Source organism: Trachypithecus francoisi, unplaced genomic scaffold, assembly GCF_009764315.1.
Source record: "Trachypithecus francoisi isolate TF-2019V2 unplaced genomic scaffold, Tfra_2.0 Lachesis_group9, whole genome shotgun sequence".
Lineage (NCBI taxonomy): Eukaryota > Metazoa > Chordata > Mammalia > Primates > Cercopithecidae > Trachypithecus > Trachypithecus francoisi.
In genome coordinates this window covers 36655285-36683246 of record NW_022681474.1, presented here as the reverse complement: position 1 = coordinate 36683246, position 27962 = coordinate 36655285, and the positions used below count along the sequence as shown (strand labels likewise).

Below are 27962 nucleotides of genomic sequence, written 5' to 3'. Positions count from 1 at the left end.
CCCAGCACTTTGGGAGGCCAGGGTGGGAGGATCACTTGAGTCTAGGAGTTCAAGACCAACCTGGGCAACATAACGAGAACCATCTCTACTACCAAAAAAAAAAAAAAATTGGCCAAGCACAGTGGCACATAACTGTAGTCCCATCTACTTGGAGGCTGAGACAGGAGGATTGCTTAAGCCCAGGAAGTTGAGGCCGCAGTGAGCTGCGATTGCACCCTGCACACCATCCTGGGTAACAGAGTAAGTCCCTGTCTCTTAAAAAACAAAACAAAAAAAACAGTAGGAAGTAAGACAGTTTCTAACCCACTCCTTCTAAAATTAGAGCTCTACAACTGTGTTAATAACCTATTATTGCATAAGAAATTACCCTAGGCTGGGCTCAGTGGCTCATGCCTATAATTCCATCAATTTGGGAGGCTAAGGCAGAAGGATCACTTGGGCCCAGGAGTTTGAGATCAGTCTGGGCAACATAGTGAGATCTCATTTCTACCAAAAACAAACAGACAAAATACACACACACACAAAATGAGCCAGGCATGGTGGTGCGTCCCTGTAGTGCTAGCTACTTGGGAAGCTGGGGTGGGAGGATTGCTTGAGCCTGGGAGGTTGAAACTGCAGTGAGTTGTGATCTTGCCACTGCATACCAGCCTGAGTGACAGAGCAAGACCCTGTCTCAAAAAAAAATAAAATAAAATAAAAATAAAAAAGGAAAAGAAAGAAATTACCCTAAAAGATATTTTAAAACAGCTAACATTTATTGTATCACATAGTTTCTAAGGGATAAGAACCTAGAAGTGGCTTAGCTGGGTAATTCTGACTGTCTCTCATGAGATTGTAGTCCTCTAAAAGCTTGACTAGGCGGGGCGATCCTATTCTCAGCTCACTCACGTGGCTGTAGGCAGTAGGCTCCAGTTCCTCCCTTAATGAACCTCTTCATAGGGCTCTCATGACCTGGCAGCTGGCTTCCCACAGCACAGCCAACAGGGAAGCCACACTGTCTTGTATAATCTAATGTCAGAAGTGGCATTCCATCACTTCTGCCTTATCCTTTTGGTTACAGATCACTTCTGGTCCATTGTGGAAGGGGATTACACAAGGAGTAGGGGAACATTGGGAATATTAATATACAGGTTACCTCCTATACATACTCACTGCCTTCCTCAGATTATAGGATTGGCCTCAGGAGGGCTGTGTCAAAACCAGTTCCAGCATCAGAATGTTAGACTCATTGCAAAGACCATGCCAGCAGTTTATCATGCTACCGAGTGGTGATTTTATTTCAGACCTCATTGCCTTTCTCGTGCTATTCAAAGTCACCACAATCCTCCCCCACATGATTCATTAGCCTTGAGTCTAGTGAATAGAGAGTTGCAGCCTCATGCCCTTCCTTCCCAGAAGATTGCTTCCTAGTAGTATTCCAGCACTGTAGATCAGTAGTTTCCCCTGTGTCACTAGCACCCAACTACATATCCTTATGATCCAGACTATCCAATGCTTGCTGTATTCCAGTCCCAGCCCCTTCTGTCTCCAGAGAAATGTGTCCTCCTCTGCAGCTTTTGAATTGATGAGGAAAGCTCATCAGGAGGCCAGGGTGGGAGGATCACTTGAGTCTAGGAGTTCGAGACCAGCCTGGGCAACATAGTGAGACCCATCTCTACTACCAAAAAAAAAAAAAAATTGGCCAAACACGGTGGCATACATACTCACCACCTTCCCCAGATTATAGGATTGGCCTCAGGAGGGCTGTTTTAAAACCAGTTCCAGCATCATAGTGTTAGACTCATTGCAAAGACCATGCCAGCAGTTTATCTTGCTACCCAGTGGTGACTTTATTTCAGACCTTTTTTTTTTCAGGGTATAGAGGTTTATTTAGTCCCTATTATGCTATGCACCATGGTTTATTGTTGCCATTAGTAGCAGAAGTATTGGACATTTTATTTTTTTATTTTTTATTTTTTTTGAGACGGAGTCTTGCTCTGCCGCCCAGGCTGGAGTGCAGTGGCCGGATCTCAGCTCACTGCAAGCTCCGCCTCCCGGGTTCACGCCATTCTCCTGCCTCAGCCTCCCGAGTAGCTGGGACTACAGGCGCCCACCACATCGCCCGGCTAGTTTTTTGTATTTTTAGTAGAGACGGGGTTTCACCATGTTAGCCAGGATGGTCTCGATCTCCTGACTTCGTGATCCGCCCGTCTCGGCCTCCCAAAGTCCTGGGATTACAGGCTTGAGCCACCGCGCCCAGCCGGACATTTTAAATAAATGTCATTTTACAGCCAGAAAGATATGTTTCATTTCCAGCTTTTAATTTGTTCCCTCAATTTGAGACAAATGTCTATTAATATCACTTGGAAATTTAGTATCCATCATGGCAGTATCTTGTAGCTTATTTTCTGTGATACTTTATAATAAACTTGGGAAATTTCCACTGTGATACATTGATAGTGTCTAAAAAACTTAATAGATAACTTTTTACTCCAGATTCAAGGATTGTATTTTCATGATACATAGAACACATGATAATATATTAAAACACTTGAATAATGTGTCACTTAATGAGAGCCCTGTTGGTGTCTGAATTTTTTATTTCTTTGGTCTAATGAACTTTGATCTTTTTTTTTTTTTTTTTGAGACAGAGTCTTGCTTTTATTGCGCAGGCTGGAGTGCAGTGGCACGATCTCAGCTCACTGCAACCTCTGCCTCCCAGGTTCAAGCTTTTCCTGCCTCAGCCTCCTGAGTAGCTGGGATTATAGGCGCCCACCACCACTCCTGCTAATTTTTGTACTTTCAGTAGAAACGGAGTTTTGCCGTGTTGGCCAGGCTGTTCTCCAACTCCTGACCTCAGGTGATCCGCCTAACTCGGCCTCCCAAAGTACTGGGATTACAGGCGTGAGTCACTGTGCCTGGCCAAACTTTGATCTTTTAATCAGAAACTCGCTACTGTTTCATTATCTTCTTACGTAATTTCCAAGTATTCACTTAGGTGCAAACTCTGATCTTACTCATCTGTGATACTAACCAAAGTAATTGGAATAAACTCTGAGATCTATTAGGTGGTATTCCCTTATCAGCTTATACTGAACTACATTTTCCCCAAAACTCCTAGCATTTCTCACTCAGTAGATGTATGTCAGCTTGAATTTGACTGTGATTAGCTTTTTTTTTTTTATATTATTTATTTATTTTGAGATGGAGTCTTGCTCTGTCACCCAGGCTGGAGTGCAGTGGTGTGATCTCAGCTCACTGCTACCTTCGCCTCCCAGGTTCAGGCAGTTCTTCTGCCTCACCCTCCTGGATAGCTGGGACTACAGGGGTGCACCACCACGCCTGGCTAATTTTTGTATTTTTTATAGAGACATGGTTTTGCCATGTTGGCCAGGCTGGTCTCAAACTCTTGACCTCAGGTGGTCCACCCACCTCAGCCTCCCAAAGTGCTGGGACTACAGGCATGAGCCACTGTGCCCAGCCCATGACAACCTTTTTTTTTTTTTTTTTAATGTGCTTGTTGCCCAGGCTGGAGTGCAATGGCACGATCTCAGCTCACCACAACCTCCACCTCCCTGGTTCAAACGATTCTCCTGCCTCAGCCTCTTGAGTAGCTGGAATTACAGGCATGTGCCACCACACCAGGCTAATTTTGTATTTTTAGTAGAGACAGGGTTTCTCCATGTTGGTCAGGCTGGTCTCGAACTCCCAACCTCAGGTGATCCACCCACCTCAGCCTCCCAAAGTGCTGAGATTACAGGCGTGAACCACTACACCTGGCCAGCACTACTACTTTTTAAATTTGAATCTAAAGTAATGTTGGGGCTGGGTGCAGTAGCTCATGCCTGTAATCCAAGCATTTTGGGAAGCAGCAACAGATCACCTGATGTCAGGCGTGGTAGCACACACCTTCAATCCCAGCAACTCAGGAGGCTGAGGCAGGAGAATTGCTTGAACCAAGGAGGTGGAGGTTGCAGTAAGCCGAGATAATGCCACTGCACTCCAGCCTGGGTGACAAGAACGAAACTCCATCTCAAAAAAGAATAAAAATAAAGTAGGCCAGGCGCGGTGGCTCATGCCTGTAAACCCAGCACTTTGGGAGGCCAAGGTGGGTGGATCACCTGAGGTCGTGAGTTTGAGACCAGTCTGACCAACATGGTGAAACCCTGTCTACTAGAAATACAAAAAATTAGTTCAGCGTAGTGGTGCAAGCCTGTAATCCCAGCTACTTGGGAGGCTGAGGCAGGAGAATCGCTTGAACCCAGGAGGCGGGGGTTGCAGTGAGCCAAGAATGTGCCATTGCACTCCAGCCTGGGCAACAAGAGCAAAACTTCATCTCAAAAATAAATAAATAAGTAAAATAAAGTAATGTTGGGATTTTTCCAATGCTCTGGAAATTGTACTGCTTGGTTTACTGATCTTGTCTTTTACTGGCTTCAAAGAGCCCGTGAGTCTTTTTTCCTCCACCTGGGAAGGTTAATTAAAACTCTGCTAGTGTAATAGCTCCACAGCTTGTCATAAAGAATATTGTGGTATATTCTTGTGCTAACTGTGGATTTGAATTAAGTTTTATAGTTCACTTTTAATATATATCTATCATCCAACAGGGTTAGGATAGCTCGGGGAACAATGTCTTTGGTTTTCCTCACTTGTGGATATGTATAACCTCAAATGTGAGGTTAATGTGGTTTTACATTCAATTTCTGCCAAAGAAAAATAATAAATTGTGGAGTTGCTTGATGTGGTGAGTATACTAAGCCCATTTATTGTACATGTAATCATTTATTCCCTAAAGCTAATCACATTTTACACACACTTGGTCAACTGGGCCCAGGAGCCTCCTCTGCCTAGTGAAACATAATTAATTTCAGACTGGCGTAATGGGACACACACCCTTCCAGTCTCCTCCAGATCTGCTGTATAGAGGTCATCCGAAAAAGACTCACCTTCCCACTCAGATTTTCAACAGTCACTAGGTCCATCTGTCAGGACTCGACGGGGCAGATCCTGAGAGGGGAGTAACAGTTACATGATTTTAGTAAATGAATACTGCCAGGCTATAATTAGTATATGTCAAACCCTATTTATGAGATAGCTTCGAATATAGTATGCATTGCCTAGCGATAGGGATACATTTTGAGAAATGCATTATTAGGCGATTTCATTATGCAAACATCATAGAGTGTACTTACACAAACCTAGACCGCCTGTTGCTCCGAGGCTACAAACTTGTCAAGTATGTTACTGTGCTGAATACCATCAGGGCATTTGCAACACAACAGTAGGTAATTGTGTATCTAAACATATACACCATCATCTGTGCAGTCTCGGTGATCAAAAAACATTGTTATGTGGCACATGACTGTGTTTGAAATACCTGCCTCTCTCTGCTGGAATGTGACAGAAGAATGTGCCATTTCCTCATTACGTTACCATGGTGGCATCATTTTTAGTGTATTCAGTTAGGTGGCTCTGATTTAATATACTGTTTAACTTCTCTGCCTCCAAACTGAAAACAATGTGATATATAATCTTGGCCTCATATTTATGTGGTAGTCTTCTCTGGTATGGCAAGGCCATAGATAGCATGTATCCTCCCTAGATGATTTGAGGCTTGTTATTGCCTCCCAGCTTCCTGACAGCTAGAGGAGGAAAAGTGAGAATTCGAATTGTAGTAAAGGGATGAAATTGAAAATAAGTAACTGGCCTGGCGCAGTGGCTCATACTGGTAATCCCAGCACTTTGGGAGGCCGAAGTGGGCAGATCACCTGAGGTCAGGAGTTCAAGACCAGCCTGGCCAACATGGCGAAACCCTGTCTCTACTAAAAATACAAAAATTAGCAAGGCATGGTGGCAGGTGCCTGTAATCTCAGCCACTCAGGAGGCTGAGGCACAACAGTTGCTTGAACCCAGGAGGCAGAGGTTGCACTGAGCCTAGATTGCACCACTGCACTCCAGCCTGGGCGACAGAGCAAGACTCTGTCTCAAAAAAAAAAAAAAAGAAAAAAAATTTTGTAAAGACAGAGTCTCACTATGTCACCCAGGCTGGTCTTGACCTCCTAGGCTGAAGCAATCCTCCCACCTTGGCCTCCCAAAGTGTTGGGATTAAAGGCATGAGCCACTGCACCTGCTACATTTCTTAGCGTACCACAGAGAGACCATTAAGTCAGGTTATGTTTTAAATCCTGCAGCACTAAAGCGTTTTATTATTTTTATTTTTTTCTTTCTGATCATCAAGTTAATTAAGGTTTCTTAAAAAGCAACTTAGACATAAATGATACTTCTCAATTTTCTGATACTTTTTCATTTTTAAAACAGCTAATGAGGAATGTTTCATGCTTAAGTATATTGGTTTGTCTCTACATTGAACCCCAAATTTACAAACATGGCTTTTAGGAGTTCCCACATATGTTTGGGAAGTGGAGTGGGCAGAATCCTGGAGAAGACGGAATTGTTGAAAGCGGGGTTGATACCCCAAAATGTGCCTAATATACTAGACCATAAGGTGCCACAGAGAGGTGGAGAGGGAGTGGGCATCAACATATATGTGTACCTTTACCAGGCTTTCGTCCACATCTGATATTTACTAATTCAACACTATTTCCTGAAAATCTGGTTTGTGCTCTGTCTCTGCCAGGCGCTAAGGAAATAATGGCGGGCCCAACACTCTCTCGTGAAAGTTCTCAGGGACTGTTTGCAGAGAGACAGGTATTTAACAAACAGTAAAATGACTATGTAATTAAGTGATTTGAAAAAAAAAAGTAGAGTCCTTTGGAAACGTGTAACAAAAATGTGATCTAATTAGGGGTGATCTAATTAGGGGTGGAGAGATGGTGAAGCGGGAAAAGCTTGTTTGATATGAGTGAGGTTTAAGTGAGCTCCAAGGGATAAAAACAAGGTAACTAGGTGAAGGAGAAGGAAGAGAGCTCCAGGGAAAATCAATAGCGGTGCAAAGGCTCTTAGTTAAGAGTGATTGAGATGAATCATGCAGTTAGGCGGCAAGTGAAGTAGTCGAAGCAAAAGACGAGAATGGTGGTGGAGACGGAGAGAAGTGCTCAGATGAGATGATGTTTCTGACAGTGATTGTGGGAATAGAGGTGACTGAAGGTATCAGTGCCAAACAGGTTCTTTTCTGCTTCTCCTGCTTAGGCCTCTCAAAGTGCTGGGACTACAGACATGAGCCACTGTGCCTGGCTGAAGATATTAACATTAGTTAGTTATTTTCTCTCTTTTTTTTTTGTATTTTTGTATTTTTTATTTTTTTTATATATTTTTTGTATTTATTTTTGTATTTTTGTGTGTGTGTCAGGAGTTTGAGACCAGCGTCTCAAACTCCTGACCTCATGTGATCCGCTGGCCTCAGCCTCCCAAAGTGCTGGGATTTCAGGCATGAGTCACCATGCCCAGACTAAAAAAATTTTTTGATTAGCTGGTCATGGTGGCAAAGGCCTGTAGTCCCAGCTACACCGGAGGCTGAGGCAGGAAGATCACCTGAGCCCAGGAGGTTGAGGCTACAGTGAGCCATGATAGCACCACTGCACTCCAGCCTGGGTGAGACCCTGTCTCAAACAACCAAAACGAAACGAACAAAGTTTAATTGTCTAGCAAGGGACAGCTAAACTTATAATAATTAACCAATAGGTTACAGCACTGTAAAAGAAATCTTGTAAATTTTCTTCCTGGCTTTTTTTTTACAATTATTATCATAAAAGGACTTCATGGTTTTCCTGTTGTTAGGGTGAAAAATATTTTCTTTTTTTTCCCTTTATGAAAGGAGAATGATAGTGATACAGTGTGGCCCATTAGATCCTTTGCCACTCACCTGCCTGTGTTTGGACTGTTCTCACCTTTTGTATTAAAGCTTCCTTAAGCTACATGTTTTTGAGCCTCAGTCCCCCAATCTTTCTTGCATTTTTCCTAATGCTTGTCAGTCAACTTAATCTGAATTCTAATTTCTGTATATTGTGTTCCAATCTCTAGCTCTCCCTTTTCTAAAAAATGGGCACTTTCCAATGTAATGTTTAGTGTATTAAAAAATATTAACTTGGCCAGGTGCGGTGGCTCACGCCTGTAATTGCAGCACTTTGGGAGGCCAAGGTGGGTGGATCACTTGAAGTCAGGAGTTCCAGAATAGCCTGAGCAACATGGTGAAACCCTGTCTCTACTAAAAATACAGAAATTAGCTGGGCTTGGTGGTGTGTGCCTGTAATCCTAGCTACTCAGGTGGCTGAGGCAGGAGAATCACTTGAACCAGGAGGTGGAGGTTGCAGTGAGCCTGGGCAACAGAGCAAGCCTTTGTCTCAAAAAAAAAAAAAATATATATATATATGTATATGTATATACACACACACACATATATAAACTTTTTTGGCCGGGCGCGGTGGCTCAAGCCTGTAATCCCAGCACTTTGGGAGGCCGAGACGGGCGGATCACAAGGTCAGGAGATTGAGACCATCCTGGCTAATACGGTGAAACCCCGTCTCTACTAAAAAAATACAAAAAACTAGCTGGGCGCGGTGGCGGGCGCCTGTAGTCCCAGCTACTCCGGAGGCTGAGGCAGGAGAATGGCGTGAACCCGGGAGGCGGAGCTTGCAGTGAGCTGAGATCCGGCCACTGCACTCCAGCCTGGGTGACAGAGCGAGACTCCGTCTCAAAAAAAAAAAAAAAAAAAAAAAAAAACTTTTTCCATGGTACCCAATGAGAATGAGCTTATCACCTATGCCATGGCTTTCTGAATGATGAGAATTAAAATGGATAAGATTAAGCCAATCAAAGAAGGGGTGGATCATCACAAAAAGTGAGATCAACTGGGATTTGAGCTCTGGAGACTGAAGAATAATGTGTTACTAATTTAACAGATTGTGTCCTCAAAATGTAGGTTTTTAGTGTAGGCAGAAATTTGAGAATATGCAACTTTATAATTTAGCTCAGTTCATCCAGGTAAAGGCAGATATAACCTTAACTGTTTTATCGTTCTAATATAATAGACCTCTGTTCCTCTCAGTTAAACTCACCAGCTTTTGTGGAGCATAGCAAGACTTTTCATGATGGATTCATTGAACGTGGCCATTTTTCTAACTGACGCACAATTGATTTTTTCATATCTTTTTTTAAACTTTTCTGCCTGTACACCAATGATTTTTTCATATATTGCATCTGTGAAATTGTTCCTATAGAAAACTTCAAGTAGTAACTATTTTTAACAATATTGCCTCCTGGTTATAAACTAGCAGTTTAACATATAATTGCCTACCTAGGTTTTCTTTTTCTTCTTTTTATTAGGAATATATATGTATACTTATAGTCAGTCTGTAATCATGGACTTGTTAAGTCATTCACAGAAACAGTAAGATACAATTTTGTCATGACTATAATAATGCCAATAATATACATCTGTATAGAGTAATTTTAAAACCCTGTAGCCTATGTTGTGATCTTGGTGTTGTCCTATTATCTCTTTAAATCCCAGGCCCCTCTAGGCAGTAGCTATTATGTCTACTTCAAAGGTTATTATGAGACTCAAATAAGAGAGTGAATCGGAAGCGGTTTGTACATTATTATCCCTCAACCTATTAATTTGTGTCCCATACATAGTAACTTCAGGCCTTATAGTTTATCCCTACTGCTCCTGTTTCCGTAAACCTTTGCAGAAATCTGGTTTTTACAGGGAGAAAGAGTTTATAATTCAACTTTCCATGCTCTAAGCATAGTTCCAGTCTTGCACTTGTCTTTTCTCTTCTTATAAACATGCAAAATGTGCAGTGAAGCATAGAAAGGAGAGGATTGGCCGGGCGCGGTGGCTCAAGCCTGTAATCCCAGCACTTTGGGAGGCCGAGATGGGCGGATCACGAGGTCAGGAGATCGAGACCATCCTGGCTAACACGGTGAAACCCCATCTCTACTAAAAATACAAAAACGAGCCGGGCAAGGTGGTGGGCGCCTGTAGTCCCAGCTACTCGGGAGGCTGAGGCAGGAGAATGGCGTAAACCTGGGAGGCGGAGCTTGCAGTGAGCTGAGATCTGGCCACTGCACTCCAGTGTATGAGCGAGACTCTGCCTCAAAAAAAAAAAAAAAAAAAAAAGAAAGGAGAGGATTAAGAGAATTACTTATAGTTTTTCTTTCCTTTCTCAATCTTATTTTTTATTGTCTTTGTAGAAAACAGAACGTTTATTTCTTTTAAATAGAGCTGAAGTTAACAGAAGCAAGTGTGACCACAACTTATTACTTGTAACTTTTGTTCATTGTTCTTACTATCATTATTAATAGCAGCCAACATTTACTGAGCTCTTGGTAAGTGCCAGGCATTCTACTGCCATATTTCATTGAATCTAAAGAAACATTGGTTTGAGACACTATTATTTTATTAATCACTAAGAAAGAAAAAAATGCTGTTGAGCAAACCATGACAAAAATGCTTTACACTAAAAATGTTTAGTTAATATCTGTTAAAGTACTCCCTTAGGGCTGGGCATGGTGGTTCACACCTGTAATCTTGCCACTTTGGGAGGTCAAGGCAGGTGGATCGCTTGAGGTCAGGATTTCAAGACCAGCCTAGCCCAAAGGGTGAAACCCTGTCTCTACTAAAAACAAAAATTAGCCAGGCACGGTAGCGGACACCTGTAATCCCAGCTGCTCAGGGGGCTGAGGCAGGAGAATCACTGGAACCCAAGAGGCAGAGGTTGCAATGAGCCGAGATCACGCCACTGCCCTCCAGCCTGCGGGGTGACAGAGTGAGTGACACTCCATCTCAAAAAAACAAAACAAAATAAAAATACTCCATTAGGCTTAGATTTTTATTTTATGGCATTCTTGTACATATAAACAAAATAAATAAATTGGTCTAAAATTTCTTCATACTCAGGATCCAACTCCTCTGAATTTCCTTTGACTCTGAATCATGAAAGTCTATGTTTTTCCATACAATATTGTTCTCCGAGCCTTCAAGAGCATTGGTGGTGCAGCATTTCTGAAAAGAATAATCCATTTTTAGCTGAGATTTTCTTCCAAGCTACTGACACGCATTCTGCAAGCTCTGACATACTTGTACAGTCAGTGAAAGCAGTGCCAACTGCTCCATAGCCAATAGCGATTTTAAGAAGCATACAGATTTCAGAGATACTAAAATGTGGAAGAAAAAAAAAAAGGAAATACATCTTAAGAAAGATGAATTAAGACTACAATTAGTCCTTGGTTCTTATCTCCTAAAATTGGGGCTTTTATATGGTTTCACATCTATTATCTAACTTTACCCTCAAAGTAATCCCAAGAGGGAGGTACTTCTTTTATACCGATTTTATAGATGAGGGAACCGATGCTTAGAAAGGTTAAAAATTGCCCAGAAGTACACAGTTGGTACATAACCAAGGAAAAAAACCAACCCAAGTCTGCCTAACTGCAAATCTTATATTTTTGCCACTGTACTAGCTTCATTTATATTCCCCAAATAATGAACAGCTTTGATCTGGATGCAAGAAGAATCCCCTAATCTTTCCAGACAGCCAAAACAGGGAATATATTGTGCTGCAAAAAGTATTTCCCAGAAGCTACCAAGCTAGAATTTTAGTGAGTGACGACTAAATGAAAGGACTCCTACAAATATCATCAGCTGAGTATGGATCCTTCAATTCAGATTTCTAATTTAGATGAGTGTATCCCTCTGTGTTTTGATCAACATTCTCATTTTCATAATGGGCTAAAGTGTGACTAGAGTGATTTTCAGATGTCTTCCCTGATATGAATTTTGTGAAAATTTAAGATACGGTAGAGTTTTCTAAAATCAAGTGACAGAAGAAGGGGAACCTTACTGATAAGATTTTTTGGTTTTCACTTGAATGAATAAATGTACCTGCCATTTTTACCTCATTTATCCTTCCAGCATAGTTTCAGACCCTGTATACAAATTGTTTTGGCCTACAAAGTCTGACATTGCCTATCCTGCCTGCATGCTTCTTGACTGACTTACCTGCTTTTTTTTGTTTTGTTTTGTTTTTTCAGTCTCTTAGATGTGACCTGAATATTATTAAGAATTTATATATAAGTAGACTCAGGCAAAGGAGCAAATGGAGTTTTGTAACAGAGCCCACAGCCTATCATATCCTTGAAAGTTCAGGAGCAGCTTTAGGATTTTTTCCTCTGGGAATAATTATCAATTCTAATGAAGTATCACAGTCTCTCCGTAGGTATTTAAGAGTGTTGACTGGAAAGTGTGTCTTGTGCTCCTGTTAGATGATTAATACAGAATGGGTAGGTGACTTTCTAAACGAGGCAGAGATTTAACCAGTCAACCACAATTATTTATTGAGCACACGCAGTGTGGCCCAGCTCTGTGTGCGACACAGACACAGTAACCAATGCAAGGCTGCTGGGCACAGTGGCTCACGCCTGTAGTCCCAACACTTTGGGAGGCCAAGGCAGGTGGATCACCTGAGCACAGGAGCACAGCCTGGCCAACATGGCGAAACCCCATCTCTACTAAAAATACAAAAATTAGCCAGGCGTGGTGGCCCACGCCTGTAATCCCTGCTACTAGGGAGGCTGAGACAGGAGAATCTCTTGAACCTGGGAGGTGGAGGTTGCAGTGAGCTGAGATTGCACCACTGCACTCCAGCCTGGGGGACAGAACAAGACCCTGTCTCAAAAAAAAAAAAAAAAAAAAAAAAGCGAAGACTCTCACATAGATAGTAGTCTATAAGGTGAGAAAGAGAAAACTATTTTCAAAAAATAAAGGACAGGCCAGGTGCTGTGGCTCATGCCTGTAATCCCAGCCCTTTGGGAGGCTGAGGCAGGCATATCACCTAAGGTCAGAAGTTTGAGACCAGCCTGGCCAACATGACAAAACCCCATCTCTACCAAAAATACAAAAATTAAACGAGTATGATAGCTCATGCCTGTAGTCGCAGCTGCTCAGGAGGCTGAGACAGGAGGTCTCTTGGAGTTGGCTGGAGGTCTACTCCAGACGCTGTTTGCCTGGGAATCACCAGCGGAAGCTGCAGAACAGCAAATATTGCTGCCTGATCCTTCCTCTGGAAGCATCTGCCCCCAGAGGGGCAGCCACGTATGTAAGGTGTCTGTCGGCCCCTACTGGGAGGTGTCTCCCAGTTAGGGTACACAGGGGTCAGGGACCCACTTGAAGAGGCAGTCTGTCCATTCTCAGAGCTCAAATGCTGTGCTTGGAGAACCCACTGCTCTCTTCAGAGCTGTCAGACAGGGACATTTAAGTCTGCAGAAGTTGTCTGCTGCCTTTTGTTCAGCTATGCCCTGCCCACAAAGGTGGAATCTAGAGGCAGTAGGCCTTGTTGAGCTGTGGTGGGCTTCGCCCAGTTCAAGCTTCCCAGCCACTTTGTTTACCTACTGAAGCCTCAGCAATGGCAGATGCCCCTCCCCTAACCAGGCTGCCGCCTGCAGTTTGATGTCAGATTGCTGCGCCAGCAGTGAGCAAGGCTCTGTGGGCGTAGGACCCGCTGAGCCAGGCACAGGAGAGAATCTCCTTGTCTGCCAGTTGCTGAGACCTGGGGAAAAGCGCAGTATTTGGGTGGGAGTGTCCCATTTTTCCAGGTACTCTGTCACAGCGTCCCTTGGCTAGGAAAGGGAAATCCCCTGACCCCTTGCGCTTCCCAGGTGAGGCAAAGCCCTGCCCTGCTTCAGCTTGCCCTCCTTGGGCTGCACCCACTGTCCAACCAGTCCCAGTGAGAAGAACCAGATACCTCAATTGGAAATGCAGAAATAACTCGTTTCCTGCATCTATCATGCTGGTAGCTGCAGACTAGAGCTGTTCCTATTCAGCCATCTTGGAACGTGCCCCCCTCCTTTCCTTTTCTCTCTCTCTTTTTTTTTTTTTTTTTTTTAGAGAGGGTCTCATTCTGGCCCAGGCTGGAGTGCAGTGGCGTGATCATAGCTCACTGCAGCCTTGAACTTCTGGACTCAAGTGATCTTCTCACTTCAGCCTCCCAAGTAGCTGGGACTACAGGCACGTGCTACCATGCCCAGCTAATTTTAAATTTTTGTAGAGTCAGGGTCTCATTGTGCTGCCCAGGCTGTTCTCTAACTCCTGGCCTCAAGCCGTACCCTCACCTTCCCTCCAAAAGTGCTGGAATCACAGGCATGAGCCACCATACCTGGCCTTTATTTCTTCATTTTTATTTTTATTTATTCAGTTACTCACATTGATGAGGAGATAATCAACTATGGATTGCTAAGCCCGAAGTAAATCCTATATGTTAATTATTATCATTACTTCCTAACAGCTTTTCACATTCATTACTGCTTTTCACAATTTGCCACATCTTTAGGAAAAATCAGCATGTCAAACCTGGTATAGGGGTCTTTAGGTGTTGAGTATATTAACAAGCTAAATCTCCAACTCTCTTATGAATACTGATAAGCTGTCAGCAATGCTAGGACAAAAGGAGTGTGGGAATGTGTTATATTAATATTTTTATCTAAGCAATAGATCCCAGAACTTCCCTGGAGCTCTCTTCCTTCTCCTTCACAGGCCAGGTGCTGTGGCTCATGCCTGTAATCCCAGCCCTTTGGGAGGCTGAGGCAGGCATATCACCTAAGGTCAGAAGTTTGAGACCAGCCTGGCCAACATGACAAAACCCCATCTCTACCAAAAATACAAAAATTAAACGAGTATGATGGCTCATGCCTGTAGTCGCAGCTGCTCAGGAGGCTGAGACAGGAGGTCTCTTGGAGTTGGCTGGAGGTCTACTCCAGACGCTAGTTACCTTGTTTTTATCGCTTAGAGCTCACTTAAACCTCACTTGAATAGTCCTTTTTTTCCTTAGTCCTCTCTCAAACTCCTTAAATTTGAATCATTTCTATCTTCTTTACCAAATATAATTCTTAACACTTTCCCCCCATTTATTGGTTTTGGTCATGTTCTACTAGAAGTCAAATATGACATGGTGCTAGAGCTCCAGTACAAATAATTCCAGTCTCTGGGATATTCTAACATACCTTTAGCCATATCAAATATATAAATACGTGTTAATCATTTTTCTTTTCTTTTTTTCTTTCTTTTTTTTTTTTTTTTGAGACAGTTTCACTCTTGTTGCCTGGGCTAGAGTGCAATGGTGCGATCTTGGCTCACTGTAACCTCCGCCTCCCGGGTTCAAAGTGATTCTCCTGTCTCAGCCTCCCGAGTAGCTGGGATTACAGGCATGCACCACCACACCTGACTAATTTTGTATTTTTAGTAGAGACAGGTTTTCTCCATGTTGGTCAGGCTGGTCTCAAACTCCCGACCTCAGGTGATTTGCCAACCGTGGCCTCCCAAAGTGCTGGGATTATAGGCGTGAGCCACTGTGCTTGGCCGTTAATCATTTTTCTAGGTTAGTTTTCCATTTTTTCATTTAAGTTTCTGGTTGTGGTTTAAAAATATTCAGTGTGTGAAACTTAAATTAGAAACCATGTAAAGATTTAACAGTAATATGTAGAATGGCTGTAACGTACTCTTTCCACTGGCTGCAATCAAAGTATATACTAGCAGGTAAAGAGAGTTTTGAAGGAAGGAAGAAGAGGTCCTAGTGGTTACTAATATAATAAGAACTAATATAAGAGTGTAAGCTGCTAATATTGGAAGGAATTAAATAAGGTGCAAAATTTAAAGAATTGTTTTTGTTTTTTTTTTTTTTGAGACAGGGTTTTACTCTGTTGCCCAGGCTGGAGTGCAGTGGCACCACCATGGCTCACTGCAGCCTTGACCTCCAAGGCTCAAGCAATCTTCCCACCTCAGCCTCCAGAGTAGCTGGAACTACAGGTGCACACTACCATGACTGGCTAATTTTTATTTTTTTGTAGAGATGAGGGTCTCACTATGTTGCCAGGGCTGGGCTCTAACTCCTGGGTTCAAGAAATTTCCCCATCTTGGCCTCCCAAAGTGCTGGGATTATAGGCATGAACCACATTCCCCTTGTGGAGGGAATAATCTTGAGTAAATCCAGTCCATTTACTTTTTTTTTTTAACCAGTTTAAATGTATGTCATTAGGTATGGAGAGATGGAGAAAGTGGGAAATAATAATTCAGTTCCAAAGCAAAGAAGGCCTAAACGGGCCATTTTCCTTACTTAGAAAAATTCTCTAGATGGTTAAAGAACAATCCATATTCTATCATTTATAATGGCAAACATTTACACATCACTTATTACGTTCCAGAGCCTGTACGAAGTGCTTTCCATCAACTCAGAGAGCATTTTAAATTACATAAAACTTGTTGGTTATCTTTCCTTCAGACCTTGATCAATATGAACAAGACTTAAACTCTGGCAGAATTAACTGCTATTTAATATTCTAACCAATCTATGAAGTTAATGTTTCTATATGAAATTGCTAAAAATTTCACGACATTTTCCCTTTTAAATGACTCTTCAGCAAGCAGAAGTTCTTATTATATCCAATTTCTGCTTTCAATGACATCAAAAAACCCTAGTCTTGTGTTACATACTTCTCTGAGATTTAGAAGGCCCAACATTATTCAGAGTTCAAGGACATTCTTCTTTTCATATGAGATTTTAAGAGTTTTGGAAACAGAGAGACGTCTGTTAGAACAAAATATAACAGCTCCAATTTTAGGAGTTAAGAACCAAGGACTAATTGTAGTAGGAAAGCAAACTGCTATTTTCTGTCACCTGAGTGTCAGTTTGCTTTCCTGTAACTCCATCAAAGAGCCTGGCCAACTTGGTAAAACCCCCATCTCTACCAGAAATACAAAAAATTAGCCAGGCGTGGTGGCGAGCGCCGGTAATCCCAGACACTCAGGGGGCTTAGGCAGGGGAATTGCTTGAACCAGGAGGCGAAGGCTGCAGTGTAGATCGTGCCATTGCACTCTGTCCTGGGCAACAAGAGCAAAACTCCATTTCAAAAATAAAATAAAATGGAAGGAATGTTTAGATTGGAAGTAGAAAGCTCTAGCAGTTGAGTTTGGTAATCTATAATCTTATGGGCCAAGACTCTAATGACTTGTTTTGGCCCCTGCTGAGGGCACTAAACTGTGTTGCCTCTGTTCTAGATTGTGAACCTTCTTCCTCAGTTTGCCAGCTAGTCAAAACACAACCTTGTTAGTGTTTGCAATAAAGCTGCCTCTTTAAAGATCAAGAAAGTTCAGGCTCCTGGCAGTCTGACCTTGGCTCTTGAGTGTCCATTGTCAATTGCAGTAACATAGATTTCCATTCAAACTATGAAATGTGTATGTCATGCTCACTGGGTAGGTTTACAGTCAAGAACTTTGCCTGTAATCATTTTCCTTTAGGTGGACATAACACAGTTATTCTGAGACTCCTGATAGTAGTCGCAGTGGCATGGTTAGGACCTCAAAAGCTACATACTATCAGATTCAAAAACACAGATGTGTTCACCTCAGCAGCTTGAGAGCACTATGCAATCTTGCACTACACAGTTCAGAAGCCTATCAAGAAATGTATAATTCTTTTTAATATATAAATATATATATTATATATTTTATATTTATATATTTTATATTTATATATTTATGTATATAGATTTTTAGAGATTGGGTCTATGATGCTGAAGCTGGTCTTGAACTCTTGGGCTGAAGCGATCCACCCATGTCAGCCTCCAAAAGTGCTGGGATTACAGGCATGAGCCACTATACCTGGTCCCCAAAATTTATCATTCTGAAAACTTGTATGAGGATAGGATTTACTCTGGGGAATGGACAGAGTCCCTTGAAAGATAACTGTATGAAAGAGAAGAAGGCTGTTTACATTTGTTGGATACATTAACCTCAAAAGTCTTCAATAAATGAAGACCCACTTGCAGATACTGATTTCTTTTTCCTTTTACTATGCTTCTAACCTTACTTTTGGCCTTTGTTCATAAACATGTTTTCTTCCTTTCCTGGTTTCCTATTCTTAAGTAATTTCATCTAGATATGTGTAGACCATCTGTCCTTCCAAAACGACAAGGGACAGGAGTGCGAACAAGAGGCGCAGTGTGAACAGAAAGCCAGGAAAAACCTTGCAGTTTTTTGGCTCCTCTTTGCCTACCCTGCAGCCCCCTGGGGAACAACAGGGAAACAACAGCTTGTATCCATTTGAGAAAGTGGCAATGGCTGCCGAAGGGGAAATGTGAGGCGATTAAGCTCTCTTCCTAGACACGGAAAAACAATGCAGATGGTGGGTGGTGTGCTGGAGTGCACACATGCTGTGCCTCAGAATCAAACACAGTGGAGGCTTTTCATTTTCATTGAAGTAGAACATCAGAGGTTCCAACATTAGTGGAAAATAGGTTGGGTGAAGTAAAATATAAGCCAGCAATTTGAATTGCTTCCACATATGCAATTAGAACTTTTCTACATTATGATAATTTTGTAATAACCTGTGTCTTTCCTCAGAAGATCCTCCCACGACCTTGGGGATTGATTACACGCATATGGCACTCCAGGAGTGCACCCACAGGATTGTCCCAGCTTAAGATAGCAGTTGAGTATCCCTTATCCAAAATGCTTGGCACCAGCGGTGTTTCAGATTTTGGAACATTTGCGTTACACTTACTGGTTGAGCATCACTAATCCAAAAATCCAAAATTCAGGCTGGGTACTGTGGCTCACGCCTGTAATTGCAACACTGTGGGAGGCCTTAGGTGGGCAGATAGCTTGAGCTCAAGGGTTCAAGAACAGCCCAGGCAACATAGGATACCCCCATCTCTACAAAAGATACAAAAATTAGCCAGGCGTAGTAGTGCACGCCTATAGTCCCAGCTACTCAGAAGGCTAAGATGGGAAGATCACTTGAGCCCAGGAGGTCGAGGCTGCAGTGAGCCATGATTGTGCCACTACACTCCAGCCTGGGTGACAGTTCAAGACCCTGTCTGGGGAAAAAAAAAAAAAAATCCAGAATGCTCCAATAAACATTTCTCTTTTGCATGATCTTTGAGCATCGTGTTGGTGCTCAAGAAATTTTGGATTTGGGGCCAGGTGCAGTGGCTCACGCCTGTAATCTCAGCACTTTGGGAGGCCAAGGCAGGAGGATCACCTGAGGTCAGGAGTCTGAGACCAGCCTGGCCAACATATACTGAAACCTTGTCTCTACTAAAACTACAAAAATTATCTGGGCATGGTGGCACATGCCTGTAGTCCCAGCTACTTGGGAAACTGAGGCAGGAGAATCACTTGAACCCAGGAGGCAGAAGTTGTAGGGAGCCAAGATCATGCCACTGCACTCCAGCCTGGGCAGCAGAGCAAGACTCTGTCGCTCAACAACAAAAATAGTTTTGGATTTTGAAGCATTTCAGATTTGGGGTTTTTGGATTAGCAGTGTTTAACCCTGCATACACTTGACCCCTGCAGCCACATGACATCTAGCTATTGCCCTTGAAAATTTAACCCTAATGAAGGTCCTTGAGATACTACCTTCAGACTTCCCCAGCCTTAGCGCAGTAGGTTTTTCAGTTAATAAATTTTGAACAAATAGGACATTAGTTCAAGTCTGTTTCCATTAGCAGTTTTGCATGTAAAGGAAAACAGATCTCCATGGCTCCCTCCAGCCATGTTTAAGACCTCAGAAATAAGGGGGGTCCTGCCTCAGAAGAGCCTAGAAACCTAAAAGGAGAGGTGCTGCCCAAAATCAAATTGCAGAGCTGAAGTAGTAAGCTTCGAAGCAGCCATACGACTTGGACAAGTGGAAGTTGATTGTTTTTAAGCCCTTTCAGATTCCAGTCACTTAAAAATAATCATAATAGAGCCCATTACCAAAAGACAAGTCTGAGTTTTCAAAGAACATTAGTAAAAATGGTAATCTGAGCATTAGAATTGTTGCTTGGGCGTCTCTGCTGGAAATTGGCCTTACTGTCCGAAACAAAACCGAGACGAGGCCTTGCGCCCCTGTGGAGAACAGAAAACAAAGGCCTTTTGTAAGCCTCGAGCACGCTGCAGCTGCTGCCAGTGTCACAAACAAGACACTTTTCCACCATGAGTCTATCTGGTGAGATAAAGCTGAAAATTCATCTAATTCCAACACATGGGATTGCCCCACAGCTGTGAAACCTTCCACATAAGGGTAGAATGAACACTCGAAATCATTAAAGTCTGCGCTGGAGAGCAGGGAGCACAGCCTTGTTTCACACGCGTTGAAGAAGCCCATAGGTGAACTTTTACCCAGGTTTCACTGAAATCTGATTTAAACATTGCAGAAAGTATGCCCATTTAGAAAACTGTGTCAGTCCTCCACTTTGTGTCAGGATAGTAAACTGAGTCGTAAGTCACACTTAAATTGAATCCTGAAAACTTTTGGTATTGTCAAAAATTAATCAGCTCTATAGAATGATGGTGTGACAAACATCAAATATTCAGTGGCAGTGCTGAAAAAGAGGCTTTCACCTAATAATTGATGATGTTGATTTCTTTGGGCATAGTTTTGTGTCTCATTTAAATGTGACTAAGCCCCATGGCTGTATAAGTTTATCCAAAACAACACAGTGCTATTCTACAGGAAGCGAATGTACTCAGAAGTAGGAAATGGTGTGGTGTTGAGAGATAGTCTTTGGACCCAAATAGGGCTGAATTCAAATCCTAGCTCTGTCACATGTAGCTGCATGTTACCTCAGTTTTCTCATCTGCAGAGTGGAGCTAACAATAGGTGCTCCAGAGGCTGTTATAGTGACTATAGGCACAGTGACTCACACCTATATCCCAGCACTTTAGGAGGCCAAGGCAGGCAGACTGCTTGAGCCCAGAAGTTCAAGACTAGTCTGGCAACATAACGAGAACCCCATCTCTATTTACAAAAAAAATTTTTAAAGTCATTAAAAAAAGAACATGTGGGTGAAATACCTGGACCATAGTACATACTCAGTAAATGGTTGCTGTTAGGCCAGGCGTGTTGGTTCATGCCTGTAATCCCAGCACTTTCCTCGGGAAGCCGAGGCCAGTGGATCACCTGAGATCAGGAGTTCAAGACCAGCCTGGCCAACGTGGTGAAACCCTATCTCTCCTAAAAATACAAAAATTTTTTGGAGAGAAAAAATTTTCACCATGCACCAGGCGTGGTGGTGCATGCCTGAAATCCCAGCTACTCGGGAGGCTGAGACAGGAGAATCGCTTGAACCTGGGAGGTGGAGGTTGCAGTGAGCCAAGATTGCACCATTGCACTCCAATCTGGGTGATGAGTGAAACTCCATCTTAAAAAAAAAGGGGGGGCGGGGGGGAAATGGTCACTGTTACAGATTTATACAAAAGTAATTGTATTAAAATACAGTTCTATGTCTTGCTCATTGACACAGTCTCACCACTGAGGAAACAAATTTAGGTATCTATCAACTTACTGAGCTAACTGAAGAAATGAGAGCTGAAAGAGAAATTCACTCTTAACTTTCTTATTTTGCGTCTCATATGTAAGTCCTATCTCTATCAATGTCCTGACATTTTATTGGTATTTTGGGGAAACTTGAAAATATATTACTCTTCTTTAAAATTATACTCTCAGACCTTTATGAATTTTTTAGAAGCGTAATCAATATTATTATCTTTAAAACAAAATTAGGAATGCTTCTGTTCACAAGATACAGGATATCAGGACATTGCTGAGTCTGGGTCTGTTCAGTAAACGTTATCAATCTGTTCCATTAACCAGAGACATCCCGAGGCTAGGAATACCTAACTTCCTGGGAATGCAGCCCAGCAAGTCCCAGCCTCATTTTTCCTAGCCCTTACTCAAGATGCTCAAGATGCTGTTGCTCTGGTTTGACTGTCTCTGACAATAGTAAGTGGCAGATCTGGGATAAGAACCTAGAGCTTCTGTTTCTTAGTTTCTGCATATCTTACTGAGAATTGTAGCTCAAAAATATAATCCCAGTCATCAGCTATTTTCTGCCATCAAACACAGCTGATCATTCCATGTTCCATGTCAAAATACTTTCCACTGACCCCAGGAACACTCTTTCTGTTTCCCTCCCAGTTCGAACGCCATGACCCTGTGGATGGGAGAATTACTGAGAGGCAGTTTGGTGGCATGCTACTTGCCTACAGTGGGGTGCAGTCCAAGAAGCTGACCGCCATGCAGAGGCAGCTCAAGAAGCACTTCAAAGAAGGAAAGGTAGGTAGCTTTGGCTAGAGGAAGAAAAGAAACTGTGGGAATGTATGCTTATTATTTAATATGAAGGTACTAACATAATGATGAGAGTATTTCATGAACCAATGATTACACCTAATTCATTTCTGGTACCTAAGGTCCAAAGGGAGAAAAGAAATAAGCAGTGGGTGAGGAAGAGGACAGCGTCCAGAATCACCCCAGGTTTCTTGTTTAGGAAAGGGTGGCACCAACTGAAATTCAGAATTTTAAAAGAGACACTGGTTTAGATGGGAAAATAAAGAGTTCAGTCATGGACATCTTAAATTTAAGATGCCTGTGGACTATCCAACCAGAGATGGTCAGCAGGCGGCTGCATATTCACGTTACCTTAGAGATCTGAGATAGGTTTGGGAATCATCAACACATGTTAGCATTACAACCATAGGAACAGATGAGATTGCCCAAGGAGGGTATTTTACAGAAAAGAACTATGGGCCAAGGACGGAAGCCAATGGGACACAAACATTCAAGCAGCTCAGGAAGCAAATCTAGAAGAAATGGTTAGAGAATACCTAAAGAAGCTGGGTGCCGTGGCTTACACCTGTAATCCCAGCACTGTGGGAGGCCAAAGCAGGTGGATCACTTGAGGTCAGGAGTTCAAGACCAGCCTGGCCAACATGGTGAAACCCCATCTCTACTAAAAATACAAAAATTAGGTGGACATGGTGGCACGCGTATATAATCCCAGCTACTCGGAAGCTGAGGCGCAAGAATCACTTGAAACCGGGTGACAGAGGTTGCAGTGAGCCAAGATTGTGCCATTGCACTCCAGCCTGGGCAACAGAGTGAGACTCCATCTCAAAAAAAAAAGAAAAAGAAAAGAGAATACCTAAAGAACCTAAAGAGAGTAGTGAAATCAAAGCCAAGGAAGTAGAGGGTTCAAGAACTGAGGGGTCTACCATGTCGCATATAACAGTGAGGATCCAGTAAGGTAAAGGTGGTAACATCCATTGGTTTTGGTGAAATGGCAATAATTGGTGACCTTTGAGAGGGCTGTTTCATTAGAGTGGTCTAGTCAGAAGGCATATTCAGTGAAAATTACAGAAGCAGAGAAAGGAGAGAGGTGGAAAAGGAGGCTCTGGAAAGTGGGACATCACACAGGCAAATTCCAAGGCACTGTATTAGCCTACTTGGGCTACTGTAACAGCATACCACAGACTGGGTGGCTTTAACAAGAGAAAGTTATTTTCTCACATTCCTGGAGGCTAGAAGCCTGTGATCAAGGTGCCAGCTGATTTAGTTTCTGATAAGAGCTCTTTTCCTGCCTTGCAGGTAGCTGCCTTTTCAATGTGTCCTCACACGGCCTTTCCTCAGTATGTGTGCATGAAGAGAGAGAGAAATCTCTTTGTGTTTTTTCTTATAAGAACACTAATCCTAGCAGATTAGGGCCCCACCCTTGTGACCTCATTTAGCCTTGTTATTTCCTCTAAGGCCCCATCTCCAAATACAACCACATTGGGCACACTGGGGGTTAGGGAGGGCTTCAACATATGAATGAGGTGAGGGGTGGGGTCAGTCCATAACAAGCAGGAAAAACAAACCTGGCATGTGTGAAGAACTGAAAGGGGACGAGTTTGTATAGAAGGTTCTGAGCAAAAAGGTGAATGGCCTGAGCTGAGCTCAGAGAGGGATATGAGGAACAGAACATGCAAGACTTCATAAGAATGGAAGGAGTTTGGAGTTTACTCACAGTGCAATGGAACACCATTAAAGAGTTGTGACTAGTGAAATGACCTGGTTATATCTACGTTTAAAGAGACAACTCTGGGTGTTTTATGGAAGATAGTTTGGAGAAGAGCAAGCATAGAAACAGAAAGACTGATAATAAGGCTATTAGAATTCAGGAGATGAGTTAGAGTTTGTTAAACAGCCTTGAGGTTGGACACCATGGGTTTGTGGAACACTCTAGCAATGCTGCTCTCTGGTACCCTTCAACACCAGCTGCACTTGGTACAAGGAAAGAAAAGGTGGTGGCTGCGCACAGTGGCTCATGCCTGTAATCCTAACACTTTGGGAGGTCAAGACACGCAGATCACCTGAGGTCAGGAGTTCAAGACCACCCTGGCCAACATGGCAAAACCCCGTCTCTACTAAAAGTACAAAAATTAGCCAGGCGTGGTGGTGGGCACCTATAATCCCAGCTACTTGGGAGGTTGAGGCAGGAAAATCGCTTGGACCCGGGGAAGGGGGGTTGCAGAGGAAGGGTGGAGGTTTCAGTGAACCAAGATCATACCACTTCACTCCAGCGTGGGAGAAAGAATGAAACTCCATCTCAAAAAAAAGAAAAAGAAAAAAAAAAGAAAAGATGATAGGACTGAGTCAGCATCTGAGAGTGAGATGAACAAATAGAAGCAGAGACCAGTTAAAAGGTCAGGCCTCATCGGGCACGGTGGCTCATGCCTGTAATCCCAGCACTTTGGGAGGCCAAGGCGGGAGAATCAAAGTTCAAGACTTGCCACAATGTAAGATGTGTCTTTTCTTTTTCTTTTTCTTTTTCTTTTCTTTTATTTTTTTTGAGATGGAGTCTCGCTCTGTCACCCAGGCTGGAGTGCTGTGGCCGGATCTCAGCTCACTGCAAGCTCCGCCTCCCAGGTTCACGCCATTCTCCTGCCTCAGCCTCCTGGGTAGCTGGGACTACAGGCGCCGCCACCTCGCCCGGCTAGTTTTTTGTATTTTTTAATAGAGACGGGGTTTCACCGTGTTAGCCAGGATGGTCTCGATCTCCTGACCTCGTGATCCACCCGTCTCGGCCTCCCAAAGTGCTGGGATTACAGGCTTGAGCCACCGCGCCCGGCCTTTTTCTTTTCATTTATTTATTTTTTTTGAGACAGAGTTTCACTGTTGTTGCCCAGGCTAGAATGCAATGGCGCGATCTCGGCTCATTGCAACCTCTACCTCCTGGGTTCAAATGATTCTCCTGCCCAGAAGTTCAAGACCAGCTTGGGCAAAGTGGCGAAACCTTGTCTCCACAAAAAGTACAAAAACTAGCCAGGCATGGTGGCATGTGCCTGTAGTCCCACCTACTCAGGAGACTGAGGTGGGAGGATCACCTGAGCTTGGGGAGGTTGAAGCTGCAATTAGCTATAATCATGCTACTGCACTCCAGCCTGGGTGACAGAATGAGACCTTGCCTTAAAAAAATAAATAAAAATCGAGACCTCTAAGAGAACACACACACACAAACACACAAAGCAGTGCTAAGGCTAGAACCCAGATCTTCTCATTCCCAGCCCAGTACTCTTCCCACTGGACAATGGCTACCATCTGACCATGACCAAGAATCTAACCTGGCACTAAAAATATTCCATGAGAGATTGCCAAGTGTATTAGTCCATTCTCTTGCTGCTAATAAAGACATGCCGAGACTGGGTAATGTATAAAGAAAAGAGGTTTGATTTCATAGTTCCACATGGCTGGGGAGGCCTCACAATCATGGTGGAAGGCAAAGGAGAAGAAAAGACATGTCTTATGGCTGGGTGCGGTGGCTCACGCCTGTAATCCCAGCACTTTGGGAGGCCAAAGCGGGCGAATCACCTAAGTTCGGGAGTTGGAGACCAGCCTGAACAACATGGAGAAACCCGTCTCTACTAAAAATCCAAAAAATTAGCCCGGCATGGTGGTGCATGCCTGTAATCCCAGCTACTCAGGAGGCTGAGGCAGGAGAATCACTCAGGAGGTGGAGAATTACTCAGGAGGTGGAGGTTGTGGTGAGCCGAGTTCGTGCCATTGCACTCCAGCTTCAGCAGTAAGAGCAAAACTCCGTCTCAAAAAAAATAAAAAAGAAAAAAAATGAAAAGACACGTCTTACATTGTGGCAGGCAAGAAAGAAAGCATGTGCAGGGGAACTCCTTTTTATGAAACCATCAGATCTTCTGAGACTTATTCACTATCGCAAGAACAGCACAGGGAAGATCTACCCTCATGATTCAGTTACCTTCCACCAGGTCCCTTCCACAACACATGGGCATTATGGGAGCTACAATTCAAGATTTGGGTGGGGACACAACCAAACCATATGACCAAGGTAGTATGGCATGGTAGGCATGAAGATGGAAAACTTGAGATCAACTTCTGCCTCAGAGTCATTAGACAAATCACTTAACCTTATTGGCCTCATGAATTGAGAGGCTTATCCTAGATGCTTGCTGTAAGGGCCCTTCTAGCTTTAAAGATTCAATAATTGAAAATAAGATAGAGGATTGCTAGTGCTTGTCCCAGTTTTCCTAGTTAGTCTTTGTGCAAGAAATCTTGTATGCATAGCATTGCCCCAACTTGGTGGAAAGCCCTTCTTATCAGCCAGACTTTTTCCTCCTTGTCTTGGGTGTTGAAAAGTTGAAAGGACCTCTGAACCAGGCTATGGGCTGCAAATGAGGGCAGGCTGGACTCTGAGAGGAAGTGTCAGCTTCTGTGAACTCAGTCCAGCCTTTTCCCACAGCAGGTGTTCTCTTGGCTGTGGAGAAAACTCATCATTAATGGAAAGTGACAGAGAAAAAACATTTATCTCCCATAGAGCACTTCTACACTACCCAGTACTTAGCTCATGTCTGTTGGAAATCGTAATTTCAAAAAACTGATTATGAATGTATAGGTGGATTTTTTAGCCCCTATGCTGGAAGTATAGTGTTTGCATTCAGACATGCTCCTTTATTTTGACCAGGCTTATTTTTAAAGGTTGGTCCAGATATTGATTTTACTTTAATTATCTATCATGATAGATGAATTCATATTTCATTATGAATTTATACTTAAAAGCAATAAATTGGGCATTAGAGACATCTCCCTTGAAGGAACAGAGTATTTGAGCATTGACAGGAGTTAATTTAGTATCTGAAGACCTTGCAAAAGAGCTCTAAAATGAAAGGACAAATTTTGTCAGATGATGAAAATTTGCAGTGTTCAATTACTTTTGGCCCAGAATTTCTAGCCTGTGTTAGCAATGAGATTAAGATTGATTGTCCTCTCATGTTGATTAAATAGTTTGTGACCATAGCAATTAACTAAAGTGAGTGTCAATGAAGGGCCTTTGCTCCTAAGGTTACGAGTCCATCTCTCTAGGACCATTTCCTGTAAAAGGGGAATCGCCATCTGCTTTCTAATTGCTTCTTTTATTCCACTTTGGATTTGTTAACATGAAAATCTAAGTTTTCATTTGGCTGACATTAATCAATTTCTGTGTGAGGTTCTGTATCAAGATATCAAACAAGACCTAAGAGATTGAAGGTCCTAGTGGTGGTATTAAATTTTTACATATAGCCGGGCGCAGTGGCTCAAGCCTGTAATCCCAGCACTTTGGGAGGCCGAGATGGGTGGATCACAAGGTCAGGAGATCGAGACCATCCTCGCTAACATGGTGAAACCCCATCTCCACTAAAAAATACCAAAAACTATCCGGGCAAGGTGGCGGACGCCTGTAGTCCCAGTCCACTCCGGAGGCTGAGGCAGGAGAATGGCATGAACCTGGGAGGCGGAGCTTGCAGTGAGCTGAGATCCGGCCACTGCATTCCAGCCTGGGTGACAGAGCGAGACTCCGTCTCAAAAAAAAAAAAAAAAAAAATTTGCATATAAATTAATGACCGTGAAATGTTTCACAGCCTTTTTTCTCTTTCTTTCTAGCAGCCTTGTTAGATACTGTGCTTTTGAGAATATAGAGACAGAAAGAGAAGTTAATAACCCATTCAGAGTCTGGTCTAAAATACAAGGCTTCCTATTCCAGATCTTGTCTTTTCGGTAAGAAAGTGCTTTTCTCCTAATCATACTGTTCCTCTAAGGCAGTGCTTCTCTACAATGGGATCACTTTAGGAATTTTTAAGGAGTGTGGTTGTTTGGACCCTCTTCAAATCAATTAAATCAGAGGCTCAGTAGGTGAGTCCGGGCATCAGTGGTTTGGGGTTTTCTTAA

At 42.9% G+C, this 27962-nt stretch overlaps 1 protein-coding gene across 5 annotated transcripts in view; it reads left to right on the top strand.

Moving 5' to 3' along the window:
- MICU1 (mitochondrial calcium uptake 1) overlaps positions 1–27962 on the top strand; it is a 265955-nt gene that overhangs the window by 185348 nt on the left and 52645 nt on the right. For all 5 annotated transcript variants that reach the window (XM_033209906.1, XM_033209905.1, XM_033209904.1 and 2 more), the window contains one exon: positions 21891–22028. In XM_033209906.1, the coding sequence (XP_033065797.1) occupies positions 21891–22028 (138 nt within the window). The remainder of the gene's footprint in view (positions 1–21890; positions 22029–27962) is intronic.